A 15,141-nucleotide genomic window follows, 5' to 3' on the forward strand; every position below is an offset into this window, starting at 1 on the left:
ATACACACAATAAAAGACCTAAAGTAAGGTAAGACTTAATCTGCAAACACTGGCTGCTAGAAGGTCACAAAAAAGACCTATCACACCTGACTGCTTCCTGCATTTTAACCTCTTAAGTAACACATTTACAAATCCATTTCTAATATTCAACCTGCTTCATAATCTATTAATGACCAATATTAGACGCCTGTGGACTGTCTGCCAAAGAGTCATTGCATTAGATGCTCTTGTTGCGTCACAAATATTCCAGGTGTTGCAACACAACACGCCTGTTTTGAAGTACGGGCTTAACGGAGGATGTGGAGGAAGAAAAGAGCACGGCAAGCTGTCTCAACGACCGGTTTCACCTTGTAACACATGTTCACTGGGCACAACTTGTAGTTCTAGCGGAGAGCCAAATAAAGCTCCCCTTCCTTCTGCTCTGACACTGGTGAGTAAGACATAAAAGGCACTTCCTTCTTTGGCATTTTATATCCCAAGATCTCACATAAAATCCTCCACAAGTTTAATTATCCTGTCTATCTGCGAATTTGGAGTAATATACCGACACAGTGACAGCCTGGAGCACACAATTCAGGCTTCTTATCAGATGTGCCACCGAGCAGCAAGTGTTTATCCAAGCAGAGTTGACACTCTCGACAATGAAAAAAAGACAGGATGCAGAGAGCTCTATAGGAAACTAAGAAGTACATCCGCACTACACTGGAACCAGTTAATTAACAACAGTCTGTTTCTCTTAATAACTGCGGCTATGACTATTGTTAGTGTGTTGGTGAGTTTTCTCAGATGTCTCTTCTAGCTGTCTGTGTGGAAGGTGATTGTTTAAAGGCCTAATCATCGACACAGACTGCTGTACTCTGTAAACCAGCAAGTCGCCTCGTTTTGTCTCTGTTAGATTTTCACATGTCTGTATGGTGTGAATTTTAACAAAACACGGTTGTTACTAGCTTTCTTTCATGTCAGATGTAGTGCTAACACAGGCACAGCAAGGCTGTGAAAAGCATCAGCAAAAATTCTGTCTCTGGAAAACTTCCCCCCTTTATTCTCCCTTTCTCACCCCGTATATTTCTCGCTTCCCCCATGCTTACTTATCAATAATGCATAGAAGAACACCCTTGAAAAATGTTTTTACTGCTGGCTGCAGCTTTCTTTTCTTGTTTTTTTTTTTTAGCAGACTAAACGAAAGACAAATTTATTCAGAAGAAAATGGGATGAATGAAACAATGTCATGTGTAACCAGCTGCAACAGAACCTAAAATATCTATTCTGAATATCAGAAAGACTTTCTATTTTTATCTGTTTTGTCTTCTGGAGGTGAGTTTTTGATTGAATTTGATTCGCAGGTAGTTAACGCATTCTAAATAGAAAACAAAAAAAGTCCTGTTTAATTAGTGCAAGTAAAATGAAAATTCAGACTGAAAAGGACAGAGAGGCGTTTAAAACAACAAGGTTATGACTTCTTTTGTAACCCACACCTCCTCTGAGAATTGTGGGTGCTTTTTTAGCTGCATGGTTAAGTTGGTAATTACATGGAAAAGCAAACATTGGAGAAAAGGCAATGAAACGCTTGATTTTTTATTTTCTTAAAAAGGTCTATAAGTCGATGAGGTTTGATTTGAGGTAGATGTGTGCTAATAATGTGTTTTCACCACTGTAACATCAACATCAAGTCTGAAGTTGGGGCCGAGATCTGTCAACTTTTGTGAAGGAGTCAAAGCAAATGTGGAAAAAGGTTAAATTTGTAGTGATCTGAACAGCTTGTGGAGAGCCAAGTTATCTGGTGCTCTGTGAAACAACCTGACGTTGGAAACACAGGATTTGGTTCAGCCATGATCGTTATATTTGCATCATTAGCCTTCCTGTCCTATTTGGCTTCTACCATGCTCTGCCTCTGCTGACACATCGCACACTTGTCCTGCTCCAGTTCTGCTGCCTGTTCAGGTATCAATCTCTGTTTGCAACCTCCACAGTCACAAGCCTGAAAAGCTGCTCTTCCCAGTGGTCCAATGTAAACACTCCTCTCGTGCTCAGAGTTCATAGTCAGGGTAGTCAGCTAACAGCACCTACAGTTTGCAGAAGGTTTCTATCAGGAAACTCTAAATCAGAGAGTTGACACAGAACTCTCAGAAAACCAGAAAACAGAACTCCAGAACTAGTGTTTAGTTTGTCCATTGTGAGCTACTCTGGAAACAAAGCAGTTCAACATGGCGGACTTTGTGGAAGAGGACCTGCATCTGTAGATATAAAAGTTTTATTCCAAGGTAACAGAAACATAAAGATTCTTGTTTTCAGGTGATCATAAAGTAATGTAAACAAACGTGTCCATATTATGTTACATTTCTACCATAGGAATCAAAGAATAGGTATGTTGAACAAGACATCGCTGACGTGGGGTGGGAACCAAAGAAACATCCCAAATGAATTGGTGGGAAAATGACTTGGGACAGAATACAGGCAGGAAATTAACACTGAACTCACCATTAACCTTACATTAATTTCAGGCAGATGGCAGTGCTATGGATGTTTGGATGAGTCTGTCAGTCTGTGAAGCACTTTATGCACTGTGAAGCACTCAGACCTGCCTTGTTTGTGCTGTAGATGCCGTAGATTTTGTTTTTCTGTGCCAGAATGATGTCAACATCAGTTGATTTGATCATCACACTGTCTTGGGAAGAGAGTCCTCCAGCTCTGATATGTCATTTAGTAAATGTTAAATATATGATTTAATGGAGGGAATGCAGGAGGTCACAAGGTTAAAGAAAATGGCAGACATAAATCAGTATTAAAAAGAAAGAAATGCAGAGAAAGTTCTGGTCCTTTCAGCCTGCAAGAGTCTGTGGAGTCACTGACTCTGGGATTAAAAAGTTGTGTGGGAAAGCATCAGTTTGTGGCCATTGGGAGTAAAAAACATACCTGGATATGGAGTAAACCATAACAAACAACATTACAAACTAAGACTGGACTGAACAATGTCAAAGATTGTCAAAAACTGATGACTGAAGACTTACTGTACATAACACTTTGACAACGTCAATATTTCTCCAATATATCCAGTTCAGCTTAACAGAACCTTCAAAATGTACATGTACAACATCAGTTTCAGATAATAAAACCTCTAAAACAAAAACTCTATAAATAAACTCAACAAACTTTGTCCTATTGTTAAGAATATTTAGAAAGTAGGACAGTTCAGAGAGTTCTGAACGTTTCTTGCAAGTGAGCTAACTTAACCCTCACTTCATAAATGCCAAGATCATGGTACACAATATACCCGCAATGTAGACTACAGTACAGTGCCTGTAGTACAGTCATTATTCAACTTTACTGGGTCACTACAACTGACAACAATGCTGAGAAAACAAAAGTGCAAAAAACATTTTTTCCATACGCCAAAATTTTGAAATACTGGTTTGTAAATCATGCTTTTTGTAAATAACATGTCATTTTTGGTCATTGTTATCAATGCAGATGAAAGGAAATGGGCCGGAGAGTTAGACTGGAAATGACGAGCAACAAATATTGCACAGTGGGTGGCCCTGAATCAGGGATGCTGCAGCTCATTGTCACTGAATAAAGCTTTGTGGTGCACTTCCTGATTTTGTTAAAGCATCTACTCCCCAAATAACAAAATGTCCCTCCAGAAGCTCACGTCAGACTTGATTATCATCCACAATGAAGTCGCAGCAGGCAGCTTCATTGTGTTAGTTGATTTGTAGTAATTTCATTGTTTAAATTTGTGTGGGAATATCAACCACTAAACCACATTATTAACTCATAGGGGCCAACATTTTGTTCTCAAATTTGACATGTAAGAAGCAGAGAAAAATGGCACGTGTAAGGATTTGAGCGACTTGGCACGATCCAAATCGTGATAGCTAGACGACTGTGTCAGATCACCTCCAAATCTGCTTGTGGGGTGTTCCTGTCTGCAGTGGTCAGTACTTATCAAAAAGTGGAAGGAAAAGCGGTGAACCGGCGACAGCGTAATGGCCAACCAAGGCTTGTTAACGTTACTTTGGCACGTACCACCTACCTAAGCATTGTTGTAGACCATGTACACCCTATAAAGGAAACAGTATCCCCTAAAGGCAGTGGCCTCTTTCAGCAGGATAATGCGCCTTGCTACAACGTGAAAAGGGTTCAGGAATGGTACTAGTTCAAGGTGTTGACTCAATTCAATCGAGCATCTGTGGGATGTGCTGTACAAACAAGTCCAATGTATGCAATTTTGCAACTTACAGGACTCAAAGTATCTGCTGCTCACGTCTTCGACCTAGATATCACTGCACACCTAGACGAGGCCTCTGGTCTAGAGGTGCCTCTGCATGCCTTGATGAGAGGGTCTTACAAATATTAGGTAGTCATATAGTTATGGCTGATCAGTGTATTTTTAAATATGTATTCCCAAATGTGCCCACACAGATTCACAGAGGTTCATGTGATGAAATGTGGAGGCGCTGTTGGACACAAATCACAAACTGATGCTCCTGTCCTCCTACCTGTCGTTCTCTGTCCTCTCTGCCATTGACTTTAATGCACAAGTGTGTGCTGCCATCTAGTGTCACTTAATCAGCACTGCGACTGTGACTAAAAATATTGTGGTTTTAGAATAAACTATTGGTTTTCTCGTGTTATGAATTATTGATCCTGTCTGTGCCCTTCCTTTTGATGACTTTGACAGGCCAGGAGCACTTTTATTTTGTTGGTTTAAAGAAGATCTCAACTACACAGCTGCTCTGTATTACTTATTACAATAAAAAGATCAATTATAAGTCGACGTCTTGCCAAGGGCAGCCAAATGTCCAAAAATGACCCTGGCTGTAGCACTGATTTCTTGCCAGCTTTCTAGGCCCTCTTGTGTCCAGGACTAATAAAATCAGATCACCCTGGTGACAGAGCTATTTTTGCACATTTCTCCCTACTTGTACCCGTAGTTATTGACTCAGCTTTCTTGCCTTTGTCTGCTGGCACTTAGGAGGCTCAGTTTGCTCCATGCCCTGTGCATGACAAGGTTCTTAATGACCCCTCTTGTGTCTGCAGTGGTCGTCTGTGTGATGGGGGAACAAGAAGGGTATTTTCAGCAGACAAAGACAGCCTAAAGCAGCAGCATTCATCCTGAAGGAGAGGTGCTGGAGAGTTGCAAATGAAACAGGCAGACTGCCTCCTTGGACCAAGTAAGCCTGCTCACTCTGACACCAGCCAGTTAGGCTACCCAGTCTAGGGCAGACCCAATCCCGTGCACTGTCTTCGAGCATTTTACTAAAGCACATATAAAAAACTTAAAGTGAAGTCTGAAGTTGTGACTGAGGTCAACTTTTGGAAGGAGTCAAAACAATGTGGAAAAAGGTCATATTTGTACTGCAAAGTGAGAGCAGGAGCCTGCAGGCAGAAAACAATATCTTCCTGTGAAATCTTTGGAATGACAAGACAATCTGAACAGCTTGTGGAGGCCTCATTTGTTGCTTTGTCATTAGAGCTTTACAAAAATATGCACGGATGCCTCAAAACGTACTTGGTGGTCCAGTCTCACTTGGATAAAAATCAGTAGAAGTTGGAAAAGCACAAGATTTTCATGAAAACTGCAAGTCATGATGGTTATAACAACATTTTAAGTTGTGAGTGAAAAACAAGAAAAAAGGGGGGAAAGTACTGTTCATTTCAGTCTGCATGCAAGTCAGGGTTGGGAAACACTGAGCCAGCATTACAAACCAAACCTGGTACCATTCAGCGAGATTAAAGTGTTAAACCTTCAACATCCAGTTCAGTGTCAAAGGATTTCAAAAACTATTATTGTACATAACACTTTGACAGCATTAATATTGGTCCAATTTATTTAAGTTTAATTCAATAGAAAGCAACAGTAACAGAAAATCTTCCAAATTAAGATTATACATACATTTACAGCCTTTTTCTCATGATGTCAGACTGAAATAAAATTATCTAATATAATTTGTTTCAGTGTCATGCACCTATTATAAATATATATAACACAAAATAATAGCCATGTTTGTTTATTTAACTTATAATTTATTTAATATCTACATTTTATATCTGTTAGGATGCACGAGTGTATGACGCCCTCTAGTGTCATTTATGCATCAATGAATGCTGACTGAAGAGAAAATAATCTGAATTTAGAATTAAGTATTAATTTTGTGGTGTTATGAATTATTTACTGTGTCTTTTCTTTTGATAGACTTGACATTTACCTAGGCACATGGCGACTTTTATTTTGGTAGGGTAAGAAAACTCACGTGACAACATGTCATGTGACTGAGTCAGCAAACAGCTCAGTTCCCGAGTGACCGATGATCACGTCTAAGAGCCCGGGGATGTTGCTGCGTGTTTTGTACCTGTTTGCGGTGCTTGACGCGGCGTGTCTGCTGGACACGGGCATGCTCTTCCCCCGGGAGTCTTCCTCCAGGGAGGTGAAGGAGCTGAACGGGCTGTGGAGCTTCAGGGCTGACAAGTCCCCGAACAGGAACCAGGGCTTCGAGAGGGCATGGTATAAAAGTCGGCTGGTAGAGGTGAGCAGGACGGCAGCAGCAGCTCAGCTTGTTTACAGTGAACAGGTGGTGCATTATGTACCCCGTAGTGTGACCGTAATGCCCCAAAATGACCGAGGCCGTACCTATTTTGCATCTTTAATTGGCCGTTGTGCCCTTTAAAGACAGTTCCTTATTTAAAACTACACGGAACACAGCAAACAAACAAACTATCTACTTATGCGTCTGAATTCACCTACTTCCACTTACTTTCAGAGTACATAAGTGCGTTCACACGATCAATTACGGTAAAATGCACTAAAATGAGCAACCGCTGTTACGGTTTAATGAGCGACCGGGTTAACTGGTACCCGTCAGCCCGAATGTGTCTGTGGTTGCCGTGGTTACGACAGGCGCTGAAAACTGTTAGATACGTAGTTGCCTAATTATTTATTTATTTTAACTGACGTTGTAATGTCAAAAAAACTTCCCGTGTCTTTGTTTAATAGCTACGTATTCTCTTCTGGGTTCAGTAGCAGTCGTAACTATGACAACCACGGTCTCCAGTTAACACGGTCGCTCGTTAAACCGCAACACCGGATGGAGTGTGGAACGTTGGAAACTTTTCGCCCTAAAACGGCCGCCATTTTGGCTACATACTTAGCCGACTAGCTACAACAGACTTATTCCAACACTACACTGCCAATTAGTGAACTATGACACTAAGTTTAGTACAAAGAAGTGTACTGACAGTAATGTCCTGATTGAGACATGTCTCCAGTGTCTACATAGTGTTTGGTAACTACAAACATTCATGTGGGTTGCCATTTCTTACCTTCTTGCACATATAATCTGTCCAGCAGCATATCGAGTAGTTACTTTGGTAACTACTGAAAAACATCAGACTATAGACTGTATAAGACGTGGACGTAGTGCCCGTCCACAGATTTCTGGAGCTCTGGCTGCTGCCACCTAGCTTACCCAAAAATGGGCAAAGGTGTGGCATGTGGGTGGAGCTGAATGAAGTCCAGGTACTCAAAGAAGTCACCTGTAATGGCATCCACCTGTTTGTTGTGGAGAAATTGCTGAAGTCAAAGGTCAATGGTGAGGTCAAGAAGGAAGAAAGTGTTCAGGAGCCTCTGATGTCTTATGCTGTATTATTCATTGACACTTGGCCAAGGAGAATTAGAGACACTCTCAAAGTTCATCAGAAGTGCCTGAGTCGATCTCAATGTGCCGAACTCGTGCTGGTGGATCGACTTTAAACCCCAAGATAACACCACAAATACTACACGCCCCAGAATTAGTCAAAGAGAATGTTTTTACCTAAGGAGGTGTTATTGTCAGCATATTCTAGTCTGAAGACAGATTGGAACGTCAATGGCAAGCTATCTGTTATCTCTAGGATAGACGCAATAGGTCTCTTCGACCCTGGCCACCACAGTGTTGAGATAGACTGGCACCTACTGTTCTCAATCAAAGCCAAACAATTAATACTGCCGAGGACCTCAAGGCCCACACGTGACCTTGTGTAACCTAAGGATAGATAATTCCATAACACTGTTAATCAAAGCAGCCACACTCTTTAATTATGCACAACAAGATCATAAGAGTCCAAACAAGTCAATGTATCCAAAGTTCTCGCCCTTAAAAAAAAAACATAACACTGTTAATCAAAGCAGCCACACTCTTTAATTATGCACAACAAGATCATAAGAGTCCAAACAAGTCAATGTATCCAAAGTTCTCGCCCTTAAAAAAAAAACATAACACTGTTAATCAAAGAAGCCACACTCTTTAATTATGCACAACAAGATCATAAGAGTCCAAACAAGTCAATGTATCCAAAGTTCTCGCCCTTAAAAAAAAAACATAACACTGTTAGAAATCAAATATTGTCTTTTCATTGAAGTTTTATTTCCTCTAGACTGGTCCGGTGATCGACATGCCAGTTCCTGCCAGCTACAACGACGTCACACAGGACCCAACGCTGAGAGACTTCACAGGCTGGGTGTGGTATGAGCGTGAGGTGGTCGTGCCTTCCCGCTGGATCACTGATAAAGGAACCAGAGTGGTTCTCAGAGTGGGAAGTGCTCACTATAATTCAATAGTGGTGAGTCTTGCATGGAACTGCCCAATCCTCTCCGGTCAGAATTGGAAAATTGCTGCAGTTTTAAGATACGACACACACCTTTTATACTTGCCTCTTGTAATAATGTGATCAGGCTAATTTGTAATCATTGTCTTTAACTTTTTTCAGTGGCTGAACGGGGTGAAAGTGACGGAGCATAAAGGCGGGCATCTTCCTTTTGAGGCAGAGATAGGCAGTTTAATCCGCGAAGACCCAACGATGCCGTGCAGGATCACCATCGCAGTCAACAACACTCTGAATCTGGACACTCTTCCTCCAGGAAGCATCCAGTACTTGAACGACCCCACCAGGTAACTTCATTCATTTCATTGGATTAAAGCTGCAGTAGGCAACATCTGAACATAGGCACTGCCAAACCTTTGGTGTTGTATCACTTTGCTAAGCCTCTCCTACCAAACGTTAAAGCACAGCAGAAGGAGCCCTCGTCCCAGTATGTTTGTTATATTTAAATCCCTAATTATTCCAGACCTGCAGTAGTGGAGCATAACTAAGCTCATGTACACAATTTTTTGAAGTACTTTTACTTAAGTATTCCCTTTTTTTTTTTTTTTTGCTACTTTATACTACAAACCAGAGGGAAATATTGTACATCCTTCCTGCAAGTGCTATTAGAAGCACTAGGAGGAGCCAGAGGAACCTGATTTGCTTCACAGATTATCTGTCTAAAAGTTACCTATTGTAGTTTAAAAACTTAAAACTTCGATATATCTTAAGCTGTCACTATCCAAATAAAGGCCAAATATTTTCTTTTCAGTTAGTTTAGTCTTTTACAATGTTTGAGAAATATAACCTAAACTGACCCTTCAACTTCATCAGTTTTACTTTAATATAATGGGATAAATTATAAGACTTTATATGCAGCATACTTATGGTTAGAGATGACAATCATCAGTGACACTTCAAATGATCTCAGATCCTTTTAACACCCAACTCATTACTTCATATCCTTCCTCTTCTTACACTACAACTCCTTTCTTTGGTTCTTTAACTTCAACTATTACTGTCTTATAAATATATTTCCATTCACTTTTCTTTATTTGGAGAATCTTTCCTTTTTTTAAATGTGTACCACTGGCAGGGACATTAGGGCTTGGAGCTTTGCAAGCTGGGTGGCAGGCAAAGTGGGTACCTTGGCATGCATAATGCGGGAGGTGGAGCAATACCAACTACATACAGTTTGGCTCACCTCTACACAGAGCGCTGGTTCAGGAACCAAAATCCTGGAGAAGGATTTACCTCTCAGGGGGAGGTACCAGGTGGTGTTGGCAGTTCTTCCTGGGTATCAAGAAGGTCACCTCTATGTAACTGTGAGTCGCTGCGGGGAAGTCACCAAGCAGCAGTTCAGAGTCTCTGGGTGGCATCCTAGAAGAGATTTCAGACTAGCCCATCTGGCATCTGGGAATGTCTCAGGATCCCCCATGAGGAGCTGGAATGCACTGCTGAGGAGAGGGACATCTGGAACACCCCCTGCTAACCCTTCTGCCACCGCGACCCGACCTTAGATAATCGGAAGGAGATGGATGATTATAACTGCCTGTGTGTCAGTGTTAGTGAATATTCAGATAACGTGTACATTTCTTAACAGGTATCCTGATGGTTTCTTTGTGCAAAACTACTACTTTGATTTCTTCAACTATGCCGGCATACATCGCCCTGTACTGCTGTATACTACTCCTAAAGCTTACGTGGATGACATCACTGTGGTGACTGATTTCCTGGATAATACTGGTAAATGAATACACTATAAATAAACCACCAATTCACTTAACTTCAGATCCTCAGTAGCACCAAAGCACTTTATCAAATTTTATTAAGCAAACAGATTGTCTGTGTTTCAGGTATGGTCAAATACGAGGTGTCAGTCCAAGGTGCTGCCAAAGCCACGTTGAAGGTCACTTTGATGGACAAAGACGGCCGCTGTGTGGCCTCCTCCGACGAGACATCTGGAGTACTTAAAGTAGCCGATGTGAATCTGTGGTGGCCGTACTTGATGCATGATAATCCAGCTTATCTTTACTCTATGGAGGTAAGGTGACTTTTTATATAAAGTCTCACATGAGCACAAGCTGGTCTGTTAAAATGATCTGTATGTCAGTAGGCATGAGCCCAACATCTTCTAACTGCACTTAAACATCCAGGTTCGCTTAATGGCAGCCGATGCGAGAGCAACATATGAGGATGTGTATACTCTACCAGTTGGTATCCGCACAGTCAAAGTTACCAACACTCAGTTCCTCATCAACAACAAGCCTTTCTATTTCCATGGAGTCAATAAACATGAGGACTCTGATGTGAGTACCAGGGAAGAAAATCTTTATCATTTAGCTTTGAAGCAACATGAAACTTGGTTAAAAGCTTCTTATGCTTACCTTGTGTTGTAGATTCGAGGTAAAGGCTTGGACTGGCCTCTAATCGTCAAGGACTTTAACTTAATCAAGTGGTTGGGGGCCAACTCTTTCCGCACCAGCCACTACCCCTACGCTGAGGAGATCATGCAGATGTGTGACCGCCATGGCATCGTGGTGATAGATGAGTGCCCGGGGGTGGGCATCAAAGACATGTAAGTGTCACTGCTCACTCTCTGTGACCTTTTGGGTGCGTTTGAGTGGTCAGCAGCGTAAACATCAAAGGACAGACTTGTATGTGGTGCCTACTGACTGTTAAATATGCCACAAAATACTGTATGTAAGAAACTTCACCTTGTTTAAGTCAAGACATTCTTTAATCTGAAAGTCTGCAAAAAAGTAGTCTCATGGAGAGTTGCAAAGCAGTCGCTCACGGCTGATTAGCTTTGATTATCAGCTCTATATGGTAGTTTCCAATAGCTGTGGGCAGTCTGTCATGCTTTAGACAGTGTGGCCGATGTATTTCTACTTCCTGCGTCATACACTACGTAGCCATGAGATTGCTAGGCCCCTAGAGTGGCTGTCCTTTGCAGTCTAATGCTGCATTTTTTAAATATGGTGTCACACTTCATGGCACTTCAGATATTCAAAATGATGTTAATGCATGCAAAAAAAATGTATGTAATGTTATTTTAATCTGTTAGACTGTTTTGTGTTGTTGTGTGGTTTGAGAATGGTTAACCTGAAATGAAAGGTGGTGGATCTGCTGTGATGTGTCTGCTTCTGCCTTGGCGATGTAGTCGCAGTTTTGGAAATGCCTCTCTGGCCCATCACCTGGTGGTCATGGAAGAGCTTGTACGTCGGGACAAGAACCATCCCTCTGTTGTCATGTGGTCAGTAGCCAATGAGCCGGCTGCAGAGATGCCTCCTGCAGGATACTACTTCAAGTGAGTACTGCACGTTTTGTTGAGATGTGATGTGAAGATCATTTATTCATTCACAGACTACTGATTTATCTGTCCTTGTTAAAAATTTGAGGTGTTTAAGTTCAATGTATTTAAGAGATAGACAAGAACTGAGCCACCTGAATGCCCCTGAAAGCTTTAACCTGTTTGTATGTGTCTGTAGGAGAAATACCGGTTTGTTTGTCATGTTTGCATGAGTGGAATGCAGTAAGAGTAGTCATGAAGCTGCCCTGAACATTGACAGCTGGAGTTCAGTAATAGCCTGAGGCGTCAGGAAGACAAATGTTACATACCATATCCAAACATACATATTTACTATAAGTCTTAGGTCTGCTTTGTCACATGAAGTTTGCAAACAGTTTCTGAAAACTTTGAAATGTAATCGCCTAAAGGTGCTTCTCTTTTTTTCTTACAGGACCTTGATAGAACACACCAAAGCTCTGGACCCGACTCGGCCCGTCACTTATATCACAGACAGTAACTATGCCAGAGACAAAGGGGTGAGTTTTTACATGACTCACCTCTGAATCAATAAGAAAAATCTGCACAGCACACACATATAAAATATATATATACAGTATATGATTTGTTTTTGGACAGCTGTAGCTCAGGAGGTAGAGTGGGTCATCAAATTAGATCCATGGACCCACCCCGGCTCCTCCAGTCTGCAAATCATTTCATCTCTCAAAATCTCTCATGTTTAATAACCACCACTGTAAAAAAAACTTCAGAAGAGCATGAACATGTGTGTTACGTGACTACAGCCATCCAGAAGATCCTGACACTGAATGTTCTTGTACATTAACATAACCTTTAGTGAAGCACATATAACACCTGTTGGAAAAACAAGGGAGTCAAAGTTGTGAAGATATCCTGCTGAGCTTCATAGCTTCATCTATGTAAACTCCAAAGCTCTTGTTGACCCAATGTCAAACTAAATTGTTGACATACCTCAGAACTGTTTACATTCCTGTGCTGTGAGGAATATCTGTCAGGGTGTAGTTAGTAGCTTGAAGGTACTGATTAGTTGGTGGCTGCAGGTAGTCAGTGATTGTAAAGGACTTGGTTATATTATTACATCTTTCATCTTTTGTCTCTAGGCTCCCTACGTGGATGTAATCTGTGTAAACAGTTACTTCTCCTGGTACCATGACCCAGGCCACATCGAGGTAATCCCCATCCAGCTCAACACTCAGTTTGAGAACTGGTATGGAAAGTATCAGAAACCCATCATCCAGAGCGAATACGGAGCAGACGCTGTGCCAGGGCTTCACAGCGTGAGCATTCACACACATACACATCACATTTTTAGATATACATATATCTGTATATATTCAACACACTTATAAATACATCGATGCTGGAGCTGTCTTTTCACTCTCTAGGACCCACCCATGATGTTTACCGAGGAGTACCAGAATGTCGTCCTGGAGAGCTACCACAACGTGTTCGACCAGAAGAGAAAGCAGTATGTCATCGGTGAACTCATCTGGAACTTTGCCGACTTTATGACTGCACAAGGTACTATAGCTGTCAATCAAAACAACCTGCAGAGCCACAAGTGCTGTCATTTTCTATCTCAGAATAGATTGTGGTGTTTATTTCCCCCCCATGACTACAGTATGTTTAGGGTTCTGTTGGATTAAACTGACGTTCAATATGCACATTACAGTTAGAAAATACTGCTCACGCTGCAGAAAACACCTGATACTGCAAGGAGACTACAAGCAGACCCTGTGGAGGGACTTTATTGGGGCTGACTGTCATATAACCTGCATGCTGACACTCATTTCCTCATACTGCTGTGTAGGAGTCATGCAGAATATTAATTCATGCTCCACGACTCCACAGGGAGGACTGACAGTAGGTTATGTGCACAGGTATACCATCAAGTCGAGACCTGTTCTAGAGAGTAGGAAAGTAACTGGTACTGACAGCAAATATTGAAGTTTAGAGATTTGGTTCACCTGCAAAATGACACTGAAATAGACGCAAGCCTTTCCTCTGTTGTTGCGCTCTGTGACAAGTTTCTTGTTCATCTCTTTTGTGTCTGCAGGGATCACCCGCGTGGTAGGGAACAAGAAGGGTATTTTCAGCAGACAAAGGCAGCCTAAATCTGCAGCACTCATCCTGAAGGAGAGGTACTGGAGACTGGCAAATGCAACAGGCAGACTGCCTCCTTGGGCCAAGTATCCCTGCTCACTCTGACACCAACCAGTTGGGTCACCAAGTCCAGGATGGACTCAATCCCATGTGAACATTGTGTCTCTTGGAAAATGCTGGTAAAATTCAGTCAGTTTCTTGAGGCAGTTTACTAAAGCACATATAGAATAAAGCTTTGAAAAACAAATGTCAAACAAATGAAACCATAATTTAGCTGTGCTATTGTTGTGGTTTGCAATATGAACAATTCTGTTAATCTGCAACATTTTCAGAACATAAAAGCAACTTTTAATGCTGCTAAAATCAGCCTCGAGTGCCTGATCAATGGTGTAATTCACATTTTATGATTACCAGTGCAGCCCCTGTTCGAGGTGTGCCCATTCAAATTAATAGTTCCTAGAAATGGTGCTTGCAGCATTGTTAGGATGTTCAGAGCCAATCATGGCCAATCATAACCTGTCCAGACAGATTAACAGTATGGCTGCTTGCACTTCTCAAGACCTGCTCATCCAGTCGACTTCACACTCAACACTGCCCTACTTTAAGTCCTCAGCAATAAACCAGCCAAGTGTGAGGTCGATTGGATGAACGGTGTCGAGAAAATCAAATTAAACGGTTATATATGCATACATACAGTTACATTCCTTCAAAACGGTGGATCAGGATCTAAACACAAATGGGGGGTGACATGTATGAATAGATTTGTCTGGACCCACACAAAAGCAAATGTAGACAGATGTGTATTCCCTCCTTTAAAGAATTGCAATATATTTTCCTTTCGATACACCTGAGTGAGTGTTTTTAAATGAGTGCATATTCAGTGTTTTAGCAGATGGATGTAACAACTGTGTTGGAGTCATCTGTTATTTCTGTGTATTGTGCAGCCAGCGTGACTGTTGAATGTGAATCTCAATGCTGGATCTGATCATAAAGTGTTTTTATTTTTTATATGTGAATCCCAAGAGAGAATGGTTACTCTGAATCTGAATGAACGATATCAAGTTATTAAAGACAAAACATGAAAACATGCA

The 15,141-nt window shown here is 41.4% G+C and overlaps 1 protein-coding gene across 1 annotated transcript; it reads left to right on the forward strand.

Annotated features, from left to right (window-relative positions):
• The first annotated feature begins 6,252 nt into the window (after positions 1-6,252).
• gusb (glucuronidase, beta) lies at positions 6,253-15,141 on the forward strand. The gene is made up of 12 exons (XM_010743115.3): positions 6,253-6,527; positions 8,413-8,598; positions 8,746-8,927; positions 10,223-10,365; positions 10,476-10,663; positions 10,776-10,928; positions 11,019-11,197; positions 11,783-11,929; positions 12,363-12,447; positions 13,048-13,224; positions 13,333-13,468; positions 14,004-15,141. The coding sequence occupies exons 1-12, from the start codon at positions 6,309-6,311 to the stop codon at positions 14,153-14,155; spliced, it is 1,947 nt and encodes a 648-aa protein (XP_010741417.3). The 5' UTR covers positions 6,253-6,308; the 3' UTR covers positions 14,156-15,141.

The sequence above is a fragment of the Larimichthys crocea genome, chromosome XXII, assembly GCF_000972845.2.
Source record: "Larimichthys crocea isolate SSNF chromosome XXII, L_crocea_2.0, whole genome shotgun sequence".
Classification (NCBI taxonomy): domain Eukaryota; kingdom Metazoa; phylum Chordata; class Actinopteri; family Sciaenidae; genus Larimichthys; species Larimichthys crocea.

Bases quoted from the DNA above. Each gene is read 5' to 3' on its own strand.
- gusb (XM_010743115.3), top strand. From the start codon at position 6,309: ATGATCACGTCTAAGAGCCCGGGGATGTTGCTGCGTGTTTTGTACCTG. The intron at 10,929-11,018 runs GTGAGTACCAGG...CTTGTGTTGTAG, and splicing joins ATAAACATGAGGACTCTGAT to ATTCGAGGTAAAGGCTTGGA. The intron at 11,198-11,782 runs GTAAGTGTCACT...TTGGCGATGTAG, and splicing joins GGGGTGGGCATCAAAGACAT to TCGCAGTTTTGGAAATGCCT.